Genomic DNA, 13,084 nt, shown 5'->3' on the forward strand with positions numbered 1-13,084 from the left:
CTGTTGCTTGATTTTTTTTTCGAAGGGGTTAAGGATCTTTACAGGAACCTCCAGGAATCCAAACACAATGACTCTGGTCCTCAGAGTTAATTAGGTGCCTAACTCCTAAATAAACGAATTTACATACCTAAATCTCTCTGAGGGTCTGGGCCAAGATGTTTCAGCACCCCAAAGATCCATATATGTATGCTTAGAGGAATATTTTTCTTAAGATTACATATTCTCATTGTAATTTCCCTGAATTACTGTAATTCCTGTTTGAGCTAGAACGTGCCATTTAGAAAAATGTCTAATCTTGATTAAAAAATTTCCAAGGAAGTGGAATCCATTATGACCCTTCATCAGTTGATCCAGTAGTAAATTACCCTTAGAGGTAAAGGTGCACTGTGCATGTTAGCCAAAAGGTGACTTCAAGTGCTGTGGCATAGGCAGTAACGTATGTCCTGTAGGTGAGACCTTCTCATTTTTTTGAAGTAAGATGTACTATGAATTCCTTATAGTCCTTGCTCTGACAGTGTTTCTGATCACAAGTTTCCCTCAGTAAATATTATAGGCTTTGCTTTCACAAATACTTGGAGAAAACTTGAGCTTTTAATGAATTTCCTAAAATCATGCTATACCAATTAAAACCAAATTCAGCAGTCCCACTGAATAGCAATATTCTACCTAAAGATTTTCTTCTCAAAAGAGTACTTTAAGAAAAGATTGTGATTTGGCAGTATGTCAAGTAGGATAAGATATCTACTCAACTTCAGTGATACAGGCTGCTTTAGAATAGGTCTTACAGCTGTTGTCAGATCAAAAGTTTTTTTTTCCACTTCAACCACCTATAAATGTTTATAAGACCTTATCTGTAATACTGATATCTTTGAAATTCTTATGTTAAGTATTTCAGAATACAGTTAAACTAGCAGGAAATGGCTTAGAGCACAATCCTGATTTCATTTGAGTCAATGAGAGATTTGGAACTGATTTCCATAGACGTGGATCGTTTTCTTGATCAGTAGTGGCTTGCAGGAAGGTTTAGCTTGGGTTACGGGATAATGATCGTGTCAAAAACTCAAACTTATGAGCTCTTCTTGATAGAGGATAGTCAGCAGTGTCTGCTGTGACTTAGGGGGACAGCATGGGGATTCTGGGCAGAGCAACAGTGTGTTTTTGCTTTGAGTTAAGATAGATGTTTCAGCATTCTGCTTGTGCTTAGGAGCCTGAATGAAGAATTACGTTTGTAATCAATAAAACAGAGAAAAGAGAACCCTTCTGTGAAGGACAAAAAACCTTTTGAAAGAGCTAGACTGATGAAAGGTTAAAAAGACCTTTTAGAAAAAAAATCCTGACTGATGTTACAACCAGGAAGTTTAAATAACATTTAAAAATTACTGAAGCTTTGTGAACTATGTCATAATTTCAATCCTTATTAAAAATTAGGGACTGAGTTGGGAAATTCTGATTTTTCTTCATGAGTTGGAAGGTGTGTTGCAGTTATTGGCTTTGCTTAGCCTGTTAGAGATGGACCTGCATTATGAAGCTTGTGTGCAGTAGAACTTGCTTCTGGAAGTTTTACTTAAAATGTAGCACCCAGAACATGCTAAGGTGGGTGCAAATATTGTTTAGGACAGGGCTGTATATGGGCCATCCTGCTGCGGATGCCCCACCTCCATCCTTTGCTGCACTGTGCTGGTACCCCTTTGCTCTGCCAGGTCCCTAGGTTCCCCTGAGTCTGGAATGTGGTCCCTCAGTTCTGCCCCATGAGACCAGACTCCATGTACGTGATGATGAATCTCTATCTCCTACCCCCTCTCCATTCCCCACCTTTTTCCTCTTTAATCCCTTTCTGTCTGCCTGCTCCAGCACTTGCTCTGCCTTTGCCACATTTGTGGACTTTTCCCAAGGTAGTTCTTTTTTTTTTGGTACAGCCTGGTTTAGTTCAAGTCTAACATCTATTAAATGAGCCATTTATATTTCAGATTTCTTTCCTGTCTTTCTCAACATTGTGACTGATTTCAAAAGAAACAAAAAGGAACTGAAATCCCACCTCTTATTTGTAGCGGTTTATGTTAGAATCCTTCTTATACATTTTAAAATTGTATTGTTTTATGAGTGGTAGCATAACTTTATAATGCCTTTTATTTAATTTAGAGTAGACTTTAATTGAGTCTCTATGTGGTTGCTCTGTTCTTTAAGGTGGTGTTTAGTTTGGTATCATACAGCATAATAGAGCTGTTAACAGAGATAAGAAATAAAATGTTACGTAATTATTCTATCATAGTTTAAACTTTCAGACCTTATATATACCCAGAGGAAATCACCTGGCAAAAAGCCACCAAAAACATTTTTTTCACTGCTTGTGGTTCCATTTTCTCTAATAATAATCACTGAAAACTGAACACCTGAGAATGTTCATAGTGCAATGGACCAAAATAAACTATCCCACACACAATATTTATGGATATTAATGTAATCTTAGCATATACAGCAGAGTGAATGTTATCCTTTGTTCTCCTGTTCTGGACTTTAAATGTATGATTTGTCTTAGCTATGGCTTGTCTCTTATAACTTTTGTCAGTGACAAGAGTTTAGCAGAAGCTATGGCCCTACTTGAAATTTCTGTATTTATATGCTAGTAAGGGATTCTTCAAGAATTTTTTTCTTCTTCTTTTTGGAATCCAATCTTGAGTCAGTGATCATTTGGGCTTGTGCCCCATAAATATTCACGGAAGAGAAGCAGCCTGTAGTTACTGCTTTGCCTATGTGCTACAATACTTACCATTTAGTGCAGTGGTTTTCAAAGTTCCTAAAGTCATGGATGCTTTCATACTACTTCTGCTGGGAGCCCCTACCCCTGGTTCTGCAGGCTGTGTGAGCTGATGCATAGCCGTGTGACCTGGTCTGATAATGGCAATACACTGCTTCCCAGTCCGTTCCACCATTATTCCCAATATTTTTGTGGAGCCCCTGATGTGGGCACCTCTGAGGTTCCGTGAAACCATTTGAAAACCACTGATTTAGTGGATATAACCTAAGTTGTTGCAGCCTGAGAATTCCATGTATTCACCCAGTCACACATGGACAAGGCTGATTTTGATTATATGCTTTCTAAATATTATGTAGATCAGGGTCAGGCAAAATGCTGCCACTGTATGTAGATCAGGGTCAGGCAAAATGCTGCCACTGCGCATCATGGCAAGGAGTCATTGGGCTGTTTGTCATTGGCGTTCCCTGCTGTGCATTTGCAGTTTCCACACCCATACAGCACCTGCTGCGGGTGATGCAGGCAGCCGGCTCCAGTGCATGGGGCTTCCCTCCCATGTTGCATGGCTGGGGGGGCTGCACGTGTATGGCAGGGAGTGCTGGTAAGAGAGACAGCTCGGCAGGGGCTGCGGCCCTCACTGCAATGTACGCTGCAGGCCAGAGCCTTACACTGGACGGCAGCATCTGTGCCCTTAGCATCTCTACCTGCTGCTGCTGCTGCCACTGCCTGCCAGGGCTGTGCACCATGGGTGGAGTGTGGAGGGGGGACAATTCCTACACCCGCCACCCTCCTTCACACCTCATCGCCACACACCCACACACTGCCCCCATGACCCCCTCATATACGCAACCCTCAACAAACTCTATGTCCCCCCACACAAAGCCACACCCCTTTACAACTCCCCCAGGCCCCCACCCCACCATACACAGACACCTCCTTTACGCACCCCACCATACACACACAACTCTCCGCACCCCCCAACCACACCCCCGACTCAATATATAAGACTAAGAACGTATTTTTGAGTTATTACACAATCATCTCTACATACAGTATGCAAACACAAATCATGACAAAATATTTTTTGTAATAAAATTAAAATATGTCATAGTAGGTGTTTGACTTTTAGTGTATGACTTTTTTTGCTGGTTCTAAGATGGCAACCCTCCTCTCCCAAAAGGAGTATTTCCAGTGGGTAAGGGGAGGGACTTCCAGTGACAACAGTCAGGGGTTAGGGGTGGGACTTCTGATCCCAAGATGGTGACCAGGGGGTGAGGCAACTGTCAAGGGGCAGTGCTACCCCCAGCGGCCCTTGAAAGCTCACCAAACCTTGTTAAGGGGCCCTCCACCTGAAATAATGTCTGCCCCAATGTAGATCAATAATTCTCAACCACAGTGCTCTGAGATCCTTTTAAAAACCTTGTAGAATATTGTGCAATATTAACATTGTTATGTGTGCAAATACCTACACATAATTCACAAGATAAACCCAGAGGTTTTAAATGGGAATCCATAGTATCAAAAACATTCCACCCTGTCGTTTTTCTCTGTTCTTTGCAACAGAAGAATTGGTCTATTATATCTGTGTATGAAAAAGACAGGCAGGTGATACAAAAAGATGGCATTTTCGAAGGGATGCATTGAGCTTAAAAAAGTTGAGGAGCACTGATATAGAAAGAAAATGCCTAAAAACTCATGGCTGTGAACTGGTATTCTGGTTTTTACATTCCATTGTGATTGGAGGTCTGTGTCTTTCTCCTTTTGTTTTATACTAGTGGTGTTCAACCCCTTGCCTGTGGGCTAAATCTGGCCCATGGTGCCATGTCATCCAGCCTGTGGGGCTCCCTACAGGCCCAGAAATTTGACAGTGAGAAATGGTGGCACTGCTCCCTTATTGCCAGATTGTCAGACCCATGGTGAGCCATGGGTCCTATGCGCTGGACTGGGTGCCTGATCTCAGCATGCAGGGGTGGGCAGCCCAATTCAGGTGTGGGGGGCTGAGATGGGGTGGTGCCAGTACCCTGGGGCCACATCCCAGTGTGTGAGGTGGGGGTGAAGGGGAGTGGTTTTGGGCCTCGGGACTGGATCCTGCTGTGTAGTAGGCCTGTATGAAGTGGCTAGGATTTGCTTCGGATTCAGCTGATTCGGGGGACAGTGATTCGATTCGGTGATTCGAATCACTGTCCCAAATTGATTTGTTTGAATCTGATTCAGAGATTTGACTGCTACCAAATCTCTGAATCTCCCAGTCAGCCAGGCCAATTCCTCTGCCCGCTCTCCCAGCGCTGGCAATGGCTGCTCCACCTGTCCCAGCTCCCAGCACTTGTTAAAAAAAAAAGCCCTGCATCAGCAAGTGCTGCTGGGTGTGGGGGGGTGATCCCCACTGCCCCCCACTGCAACATGCTGCATGGGGGGCTCTGCATGAGCCCTCCAAAGTCACTGCAGGAGCAGTGAGTCTCGGGGACTTTGTCCATTTTTCTTAAAGGGCCGAAACTAGCCCAGGCAGGGCAGCTGTGGGGGGACTGGAGGAGCAGGGGGAGGGTTGGGGGGCTCATATAGAGCCCCCTGTGCAGCATGTGACAGTGGGGGGTAGCATGTTGCATGTTGTATGGGAGCTGGGATTGCTGGGGCTGAGTGGTGTTGGTCTCTGGCTGGCAGGTGGAGCCTTCCCAGTGGCTTTTTTCTTGTTTTTTTAAAGTACCGGGTGGCTGGGCTGGGCGCGGAATGGGGCTGGGCAGGACATCCATGAGGGCTTCTCCCGTGGTTCCTCTGGCTGTGCCTGCCCCTGCCCTGGTTGGGGGAGCCGTGGGGGCTATACCCTGTTGCTGCTTGCTCAGCCAGCGCGGAGAGGACGCGATGTAGCAACAGTTTGCTCCAGGCCGCAGCAGTTCATAGCCTCTGTTGCCAGCACTGCCACACCTGCATCAGTGCTGGGAGTGGAGGCTTTGCCCTGCTACCACTTGCCAGCTGGCACAGAAGGGCATAGGATATGGGCGGAGCAGCAGCACTGGGAGCAGGGGCTATGCCCTGCTGCTGCTTGCCTCCTTCTGCCTGGAGCGAGCCATGCCTGCATCCTTCTCCTGTCACGGCTCGGTACCTTGTCTCAGCCCCAGCCCCAATCCCTCCCTCCTCGATGCCCCTTCCTTCCCCCCAACCCCAACAGACTTACTAGGTGGAGGCAGCTGTGTCAGCTGCCTGTTTAGTCTCCGAAACAGCCAAATCTTTTCTGAAGCTTTTCCGAATCGATTCGGATGCTTAGAATCGATTCAGAGCTTTAAATTAGTCTCCTGATTTGATTTGGATTCAGAGATTTGGTCCCCAAATTTGGCTGAATCTCTTCTGAATCAAATCAGCTCCTGAAGCTTCGCACAGCCCTAAAAATGATGCCTTTTGGCAGTAAGTGTTACTGAGCTGGAGTTGCACCAATGAATGGTAGGGGCTAGAGATGAGATGTCTCAGAAAGGTCTAATGGTTGCTGCTTGTGTAGTGCTTTGTATGTTGTGTAATCACATAGGCCTCAGTGAAGTGAACATAGTTACGTGATGATTGTGATTCCAACTTGGTGGTATTTTACATTTTCTTTCAGCAGGTATAAATAATGTTACAATCGCATGGCAAAAGGGCCTACTGCTTCCTTTAATATTAGTATGTAGAAAAAAGGTAGTAGTTAAGGACTAAGAAAGAAACCTATTTATTTTATTCTCAGAACATTTGTTGATATTTTAACTTTAGAAAACTGGGACCCCTGAATTTGGGCAAAAATAAAAATCAGTTTATGTGATATCTTCATAAATCAGCTTTTTATATTTGCTACAATATTCTGATATGAATGGAATTGGGAATCATTAATTTGTTCAGACAATAGTGAAAGTGTTGTACAGAATTTTAAAGAATTGATTTAAATTCTGCCTTTTGTATTTCAACTTGCCATGCTTATACATAGGGGTCTACCTGATTTACAGTTTTGCAGTTTTTGTGGAAACTGAGAAAAAAGGCATTGTCCGCCATCTCGAGGAAATATTATACTGGCCATGATTTCCCACGAAATCAACCAAAAATACCTGCCCCGCATATTATTTATATAATCCGCTGTTTTAGTGTGTCACAATGTTTTATACTCTACAAAGACAATGTGACTGAGAGTTACTGTCTACTAGTGACGTAGACTAAGTGAAGCCACCAGTCGGTGAAGTGAAAATGTTTCTAAGGTTAACATTAATTAGTATTTCTAAACTTTGTAGAATGCTACATATAATAAATTATGTGTATGTAAGTTACAATTTATTTTGTATATACATTTTTATTTATACTAGATTTAAATTTAATATTTAGATGGACAATAATATGATAAATTATATGATATCATTTACTTTCTGTGGCATTTGCTGTTACATTATATGGCATATTCCTTTCTGTGAGGTGTGGGGCTTCTGGGAAATGTCTTTGAAATCAGCTCTTTGTGCCCTGACCAAACTACAGAAATTGCTTTGTCTTGCTGCAAGTTAAGTAGACCCTTATTTATACATTTGCCCATCGTATCTTGTGGTGGTTTTGTAGTGTTACTTATTGCTAAGGAAGAAAACGTTTATTCTCCCTTCAAAAATAAAAGTAGGCAAACATTCTGTATATGCTATCATAGAACATTGATAAAAGGATTTCCATGACAACCATATCATAAGCTTCATGCTTACTTTGTTAAGAGTTCACAATGTCATTTTTAATGATGCCTGTGCAATTAAAGGCAAATGCATAATTTGTGTGAATATATAATTAATATAAAATAGTTGTGTTTGCAGTACAGTGAGTATGGATGATTTGTAGTGCAAAAATCCTACTTAAGAGTCTAATGTAGATTCTTCCATTTATTGCAGAACACTGAGAAACTAGAAAATAATTTTGATGACATCAAGCACACAACTCTTAGTGAGCGAGGAGCACTTCGAGAAGCAGTGAGGTAAGTCTGGGTCACCATAGCAACAGTCACAGATGTGGTAAAGAAAGAGTCATTCTTCATTATTGGGGGAACAAATGAGTTCATTGCCACCATTCAGCTCTATTCTCTAAGGTATTAATTTGTCAGTGGAGAGGCTTCCCTTGAGGCTGTACTTTGGTTTTGAAGCTGCATAAATGTTAAGCCTCGCTGCACAGTAAAAAACGTAAATGTTTAATTTGTTACTTAAAATGCTTAAGGGGTGCCTTGTTTTATATTTATACTAAACTGTATGAATGAATGAAAATATTGTTCAGCTAAATTTTGTAAGTGTTAAAGAAATTGTACAATGGTGCTTAAACAAGCCTGTATTTGTTCCTAATTTGGATTTAATTTTTCTATGTATAAGTGACCTGTGCTGCCTTTTTTTCTGTTAGATTTGGATAGAGTTATATTACTGTACTTCAAAACCAAATGATTTTTTGGTTTGGTAAACCATATATTTTAAAAATGTTTCCAGGGATTCATATGCTGTAGTTTTGTTTGTGTTTTGCACATTCAGTATCTGTCATTACAAGATACTGAATGTGTGTGTTACAAGAAATTTAAACCAGCCATCAGCTGGGTTGTTTTCTCTTACTCTTACTCACATTGTTTAACACTGTGCTTCGGGAGTAACTGTATTAAAGTAATGGACACTAGTCCTAAAGAAAGGTACTACACAATGGGTGCATCTACATGTGCATATTAATGTGGACCAATAAACCGTGGTGCATATTGCACCAGAGTTTGTTGCTCCCAAGTGCCTGTGCTTACATGTGCTTCTGGGACTGCAGCACATAGAACCAGGTTGGAGCAGCTTTGGCTGGCTGGCAGGGGGCACAGGGGGGCTCAGCCTACCAGCCTGGAGCTGCTCCAACCTGGCTCAATGTGCTGTGGAGGGGTTGGCCAGGGCACAAGGGTGCTTCAGTATGACAGGCAGCCCCCACCCTGAAACACTCTTGTGCCCACCCAGTGAGCTGGATCAGTATCTACATGTGTGTTGCTGTTCACGAAAAGCTCTGCCACGGGATAGTACTTGTGTAAGTACTAGTACTAACAAGTACTAACCTGTAATTTATTAGTTTCTTGTGGCATAATAGGGCCACACATATAGATGCTGAGATGTTTACTGTAGAGCTAATTATGCAATAAATGTCTTATAGATGCACCCAGTAAGACGATAGGTGCCAGAATTGCTCCCCCCCACCATGATTTATAAAGTATCTTTGCAAACTCCTTTGGCTATGTTTGGAGTAATGTAAATGACAGTGGTCACCATATGACCTCAAGTGAGCATAAAAAAGTCTAAATTGCACTTATAGGTGACTGGAAGTGGGGTAAAAAAGAGAAATGACTACTAGGGGATTTAAGTAGGGTCATAAGAATTCATTCATTAATTGTCTGTCAGAAAGTAACTTTTCGGTTTGGAGAAAATGCAGCAAAAAATGCTTGCAAATCTTGCAAGCAAAACAATTTATTGGCATTCATAATTCCTTTAAAATTGGGGGAGCAAGATTTTATTTGCAATTGTGTTCATGATACTCATGCATACCGTGAATGCTAGTTTGAATAACTGTTCGTAAGGGTGTTTCACACATGAAATGCAGTCCTGGCTGTTTTGAAAGCTGTTCTTATTACTTGCCAACAAATTCACTCCTGTCTGAATATTTTTCACCTACTGGTGTTACAAGTAACAACACTATTGTAATTGAAAGTTTAGAAAGAAGTTGCTTAACTCTGATTTTTCATTCTTTTTTACCTTATACACAATGTGCTGTCAAGTGCATAATCAGTTTTGTTCTTCCTATGTAGTCATTCACTTTCCTCTGTACATCTAGGTCTTTCATGTAGCAACAGAAGAACTTCATTTTTTGGATATTTTCTTCCACTGAGAAGTGTGGCACAGATCACAGTATTTTTATTCTTTCCCAGTGTAGAAGCAGTTTTCATACAGCTGAATTCTCTTGTGTGTTGTTATGGAGTTAAATAAAAGACTGTTAACTTATATTAATAATTTTTATTTACTTACACTTGAATGACTGATTAAATGAAGACTTTAGCCTGTGTTATGTTGGCACAAGTGAATAAAAAGTATATGTGGCTCAATATAAGATATCTATTGTGCAGGGTACCACACTGCTCTGAAGTCCCACAATTGCAGATCTCTGAGATAGTTGAAAGATTAGCAATATGACAACACAGGCAGAGAGCTCTACATTAACTATATTCCTCTGTGTACTGTTTTGTTCCAGAAAACATATGGTGGGGAGGGGAAAATCTTGTGCTTGAAGTGTAGCCTCACCCCATTTATTTTTGATGACCATATTCAAGAAAGGCTAGGGACAGAAATCACGCACAAACTGGTATAAATGATCAGAAACCAGCTCAAAGATGTAACATAACAGAAGTTCAGTGCACATAAACCACTTTCAAAATGGACAAAACTGGTTTAGGATAAGCTTGGAGGGATGTAATATCAGACTCAATTGATTTAGGTTAAATTGGTTTATTGAGCTTCTATGCCAGATCCCCTCAAAATTCAAGTTAACTCAGAGCTCCCAGCATCCCAGAATGCTTTGCACCTTCCCCACAAACCTCCCCTTGCAGGGTTGGCGGGCTAGCTTTGGCCCAAGCTGTCTGCTCCAGCTGAGCAGGGAGGCATGCTGTAGTACCCTCCAGCTTCTGGCCTGGGTCACTGCAGGCATGTGGCTGCATTTCTGGATCAAAACTGAATGTTGTCGGGGAACAGCGACCCCAAAGGTCACGATGGGCCGGGGGTGGTGACTGGAACACGAACAGGTGGGATTTGCGGCGGTGGAGTCTGAGTGGCGCGGGAGTCATAGTGGTTTCGAATAAAGTAGATTTATTGACTTACACTTTGTGGAGCGTAGGCAGAGAAGCTTTTTCAGTTACAGTATTGAAAACGATGAGCAACGAACGACAAAGGGGTCTGTTGGCCCACGGGGTTCACTAGTGAGCCCTTGCTTTCTACCCCCTGAGGGATAGGTGCAGCTGCCCACTAGCTAGTCCTGGGGCTGGTCAATCGGGAAAACGAACAACGAAATGAAACTCTCACTGGGTCCGATCTCTCCCTGTCTCTGTTTCTCCCAGTCTCTCCCCTTGAGGGAGGGGTCTCACAAGGTTTTATAGCAGCCCCCTTAGCCAATCAGGGCACTTAGTTGTTAGAATTTTCTGGATCAATGATGTCGGGCTCTTAGAGAACTGAGCATGTGTATTTCAAGCCCTGTGTGTCAACTGGGCATGTGTCAGTAGAGGAAGTAGGTCATGCTGATTGACAGTTCCTCAGGTCACCCAGGGGACACATGCTGGGCACACTGTGGAAATTTCCATTCAGGGCCTGGCTGCGCATGTCAGCTTCAATCCTCTGTATTGGCAGCATACACTTAAGATTTTGTTCTCACAAATGTCTGTTCACTTGCTTATTTGTTCAATTTAGACTAACCTGCAAAGACTGAATCGATTCAGCCTTGGTTTTTTTTGACTGTCTGTACTTAGCCTAAGAGACTAAACATCTCTGTGCTTGAGAATCTTCTTATGTTTGGGATAGATGAGTATCTGCAGGTTCCCATGTTTGATGAAGCTAGTAGTAAAGTTTTCATTGACTTGACTGGAGAAGAATCAAGTCTGAGACCATGTTAGTTATTCATAATTATGTTAGTGCGTTTTGAGAGTCTGCTCCAAAGACTTTGAAGTCCATGAAGTTTCACTGACTCCAGTGAACTTTGAATCAGTCCCTGAAAAGTTTATTTTGGCATGCATGTTGGAGAGGGGTCCAGCTTTCTCCCTCAAACACGTGGGAAGTTCCATGTTTTGGTGGGGGAAACGTGTGGGAGTGGGCTTGTACAATGCATAGAGGCACTGAATTTGTGTGGCCATTAAAAACAAGGCAGCCTGATTTAGATAGTTAGGCAGAAATGTGGAGCTCAGTTAAGTCTTAAGTTTAGTGGGAAGTCTGCCCAAATTCGCTCTGATTTCCCAGAATGGTGCTATTGGTCTGTCAGATGAGAGATGCAATGAAAATTTTTCCCTAGTGGTTCATTTTGGAATTAGCCTTCCATTTTAACTTTCTCTTTCAAAAAAGCACTCAAGTTAATATAGTTTTAAACATGCTTCTGGGATAAGAGTATCTTGGTACTCTGCATAAACAAACACTAATACTCAAAAGAGCGTCTTTTTTCCACCTTCCCCCCCCCCAGAAAACCAATTGATATTTGAATTAGGAATGAAATGATAAACACGTTTCTCATTATATACATATATATATTTTTAAACTGTAAAAAAATATTCTCTTCAGTGCTTTAAAAAAATAATGTTATAGCAAAGAAACTTCCCCTCATTCTAATTTGCATATTATTTTAGACCTTGAGTGAGATAATGAGCTGCTAATAGTTAACATTATTCAGGGTATAAGGATTGGTGTTGTGAGAATTTGGTTTAATTTTAAGTACACATAATTGAAGTGCTGCTTTATGATTTTAATGTTTTGCTAATCTTGTTAATAAATAAACCATTGTGGATATATGATCATATTTTAATGTAGTTGCAAAGCTTAAATAAACCATAAAAGTAAATTAGTTTTTGAATCAATGTTTTACAAGTGGGAAAACTAGTGGTTTACATGTTTTGAATAGATATAATTCCAACTGGTGTTTTATACAGTAACTTGCCAGAAAAAATAGTGTAGATGTACATATAATGTCTGATTGTGTATAAGAACATTAAGCCTCTGCTAAATAGGGTTCAATTTGTTATAGATCCACTATAAAAAAGCTGAATCCTGATCCCCAATAAAATTGCTTTGTGCCAGCCTAAAAATGCAGAGGCGATTCCAAACTAGCTTTGGCTGCTGTATAGGAGTTCCTGTCTGGAGTAGAATTGCCACAGCTGGCTCTGTTAAGCCTCTTGCAGCCTCTACATAGTGCTATGTGGAAGGGCCTGAGGAGGGGAAGGAGTGCTGCCATGCTTATATGGCTCTTGCCTGTGAGAGTGCAATTTTAAGCAGATTTTATTAGAAATAAGTTTTATTAGAAATCTGGAGGAAATCAAAAACCAATCGTTAGGCAAAAGCTAAAAGAATATGCAGTAAACATAGACTTTGTGGCAGGAAGGTACAATAAAGTCATGGGTAAATTTCAGAAAGAAACAAATATGTATGGTAGGGAAGGGAAGATCCTGTAGTGTATCCCTTTAGTTTCTGCTGTTCACAGGATCCTGTATGGAGTAGAAACACTTTGTGGCAGGACCCTGAATGATTATGTATCTGAAAAAATCCTAACATGCTTTGGGGCATTATAAATACTTACTCAAGTCCAAGATGAGGTTCTTCCCCCCCTCCTCCC

At 41.6% G+C, this 13,084-nt stretch overlaps 1 protein-coding gene across 1 annotated transcript in view; it reads left to right on the forward strand.

Annotated features, from left to right (window-relative positions):
- DPYD (dihydropyrimidine dehydrogenase) overlaps window positions 1-13,084 on the forward strand; it is a 672,292-nt gene that overhangs the window by 65,702 nt on the left and 593,506 nt on the right. Inside the window, exon 3 of the mRNA XM_019531048.1 lies at window positions 7,624-7,706. Within this exon, the coding sequence (XP_019386593.1) occupies window positions 7,624-7,706 (83 nt within the window). The remainder of the gene's footprint in view (window positions 1-7,623; window positions 7,707-13,084) is intronic.

This window comes from Crocodylus porosus, unplaced genomic scaffold, assembly GCF_001723895.1.
Source record: "Crocodylus porosus isolate Cpor-Errol unplaced genomic scaffold, CroPor_comp1, whole genome shotgun sequence".
Lineage (NCBI taxonomy): Eukaryota > Metazoa > Chordata > Crocodylia > Crocodylidae > Crocodylus > Crocodylus porosus.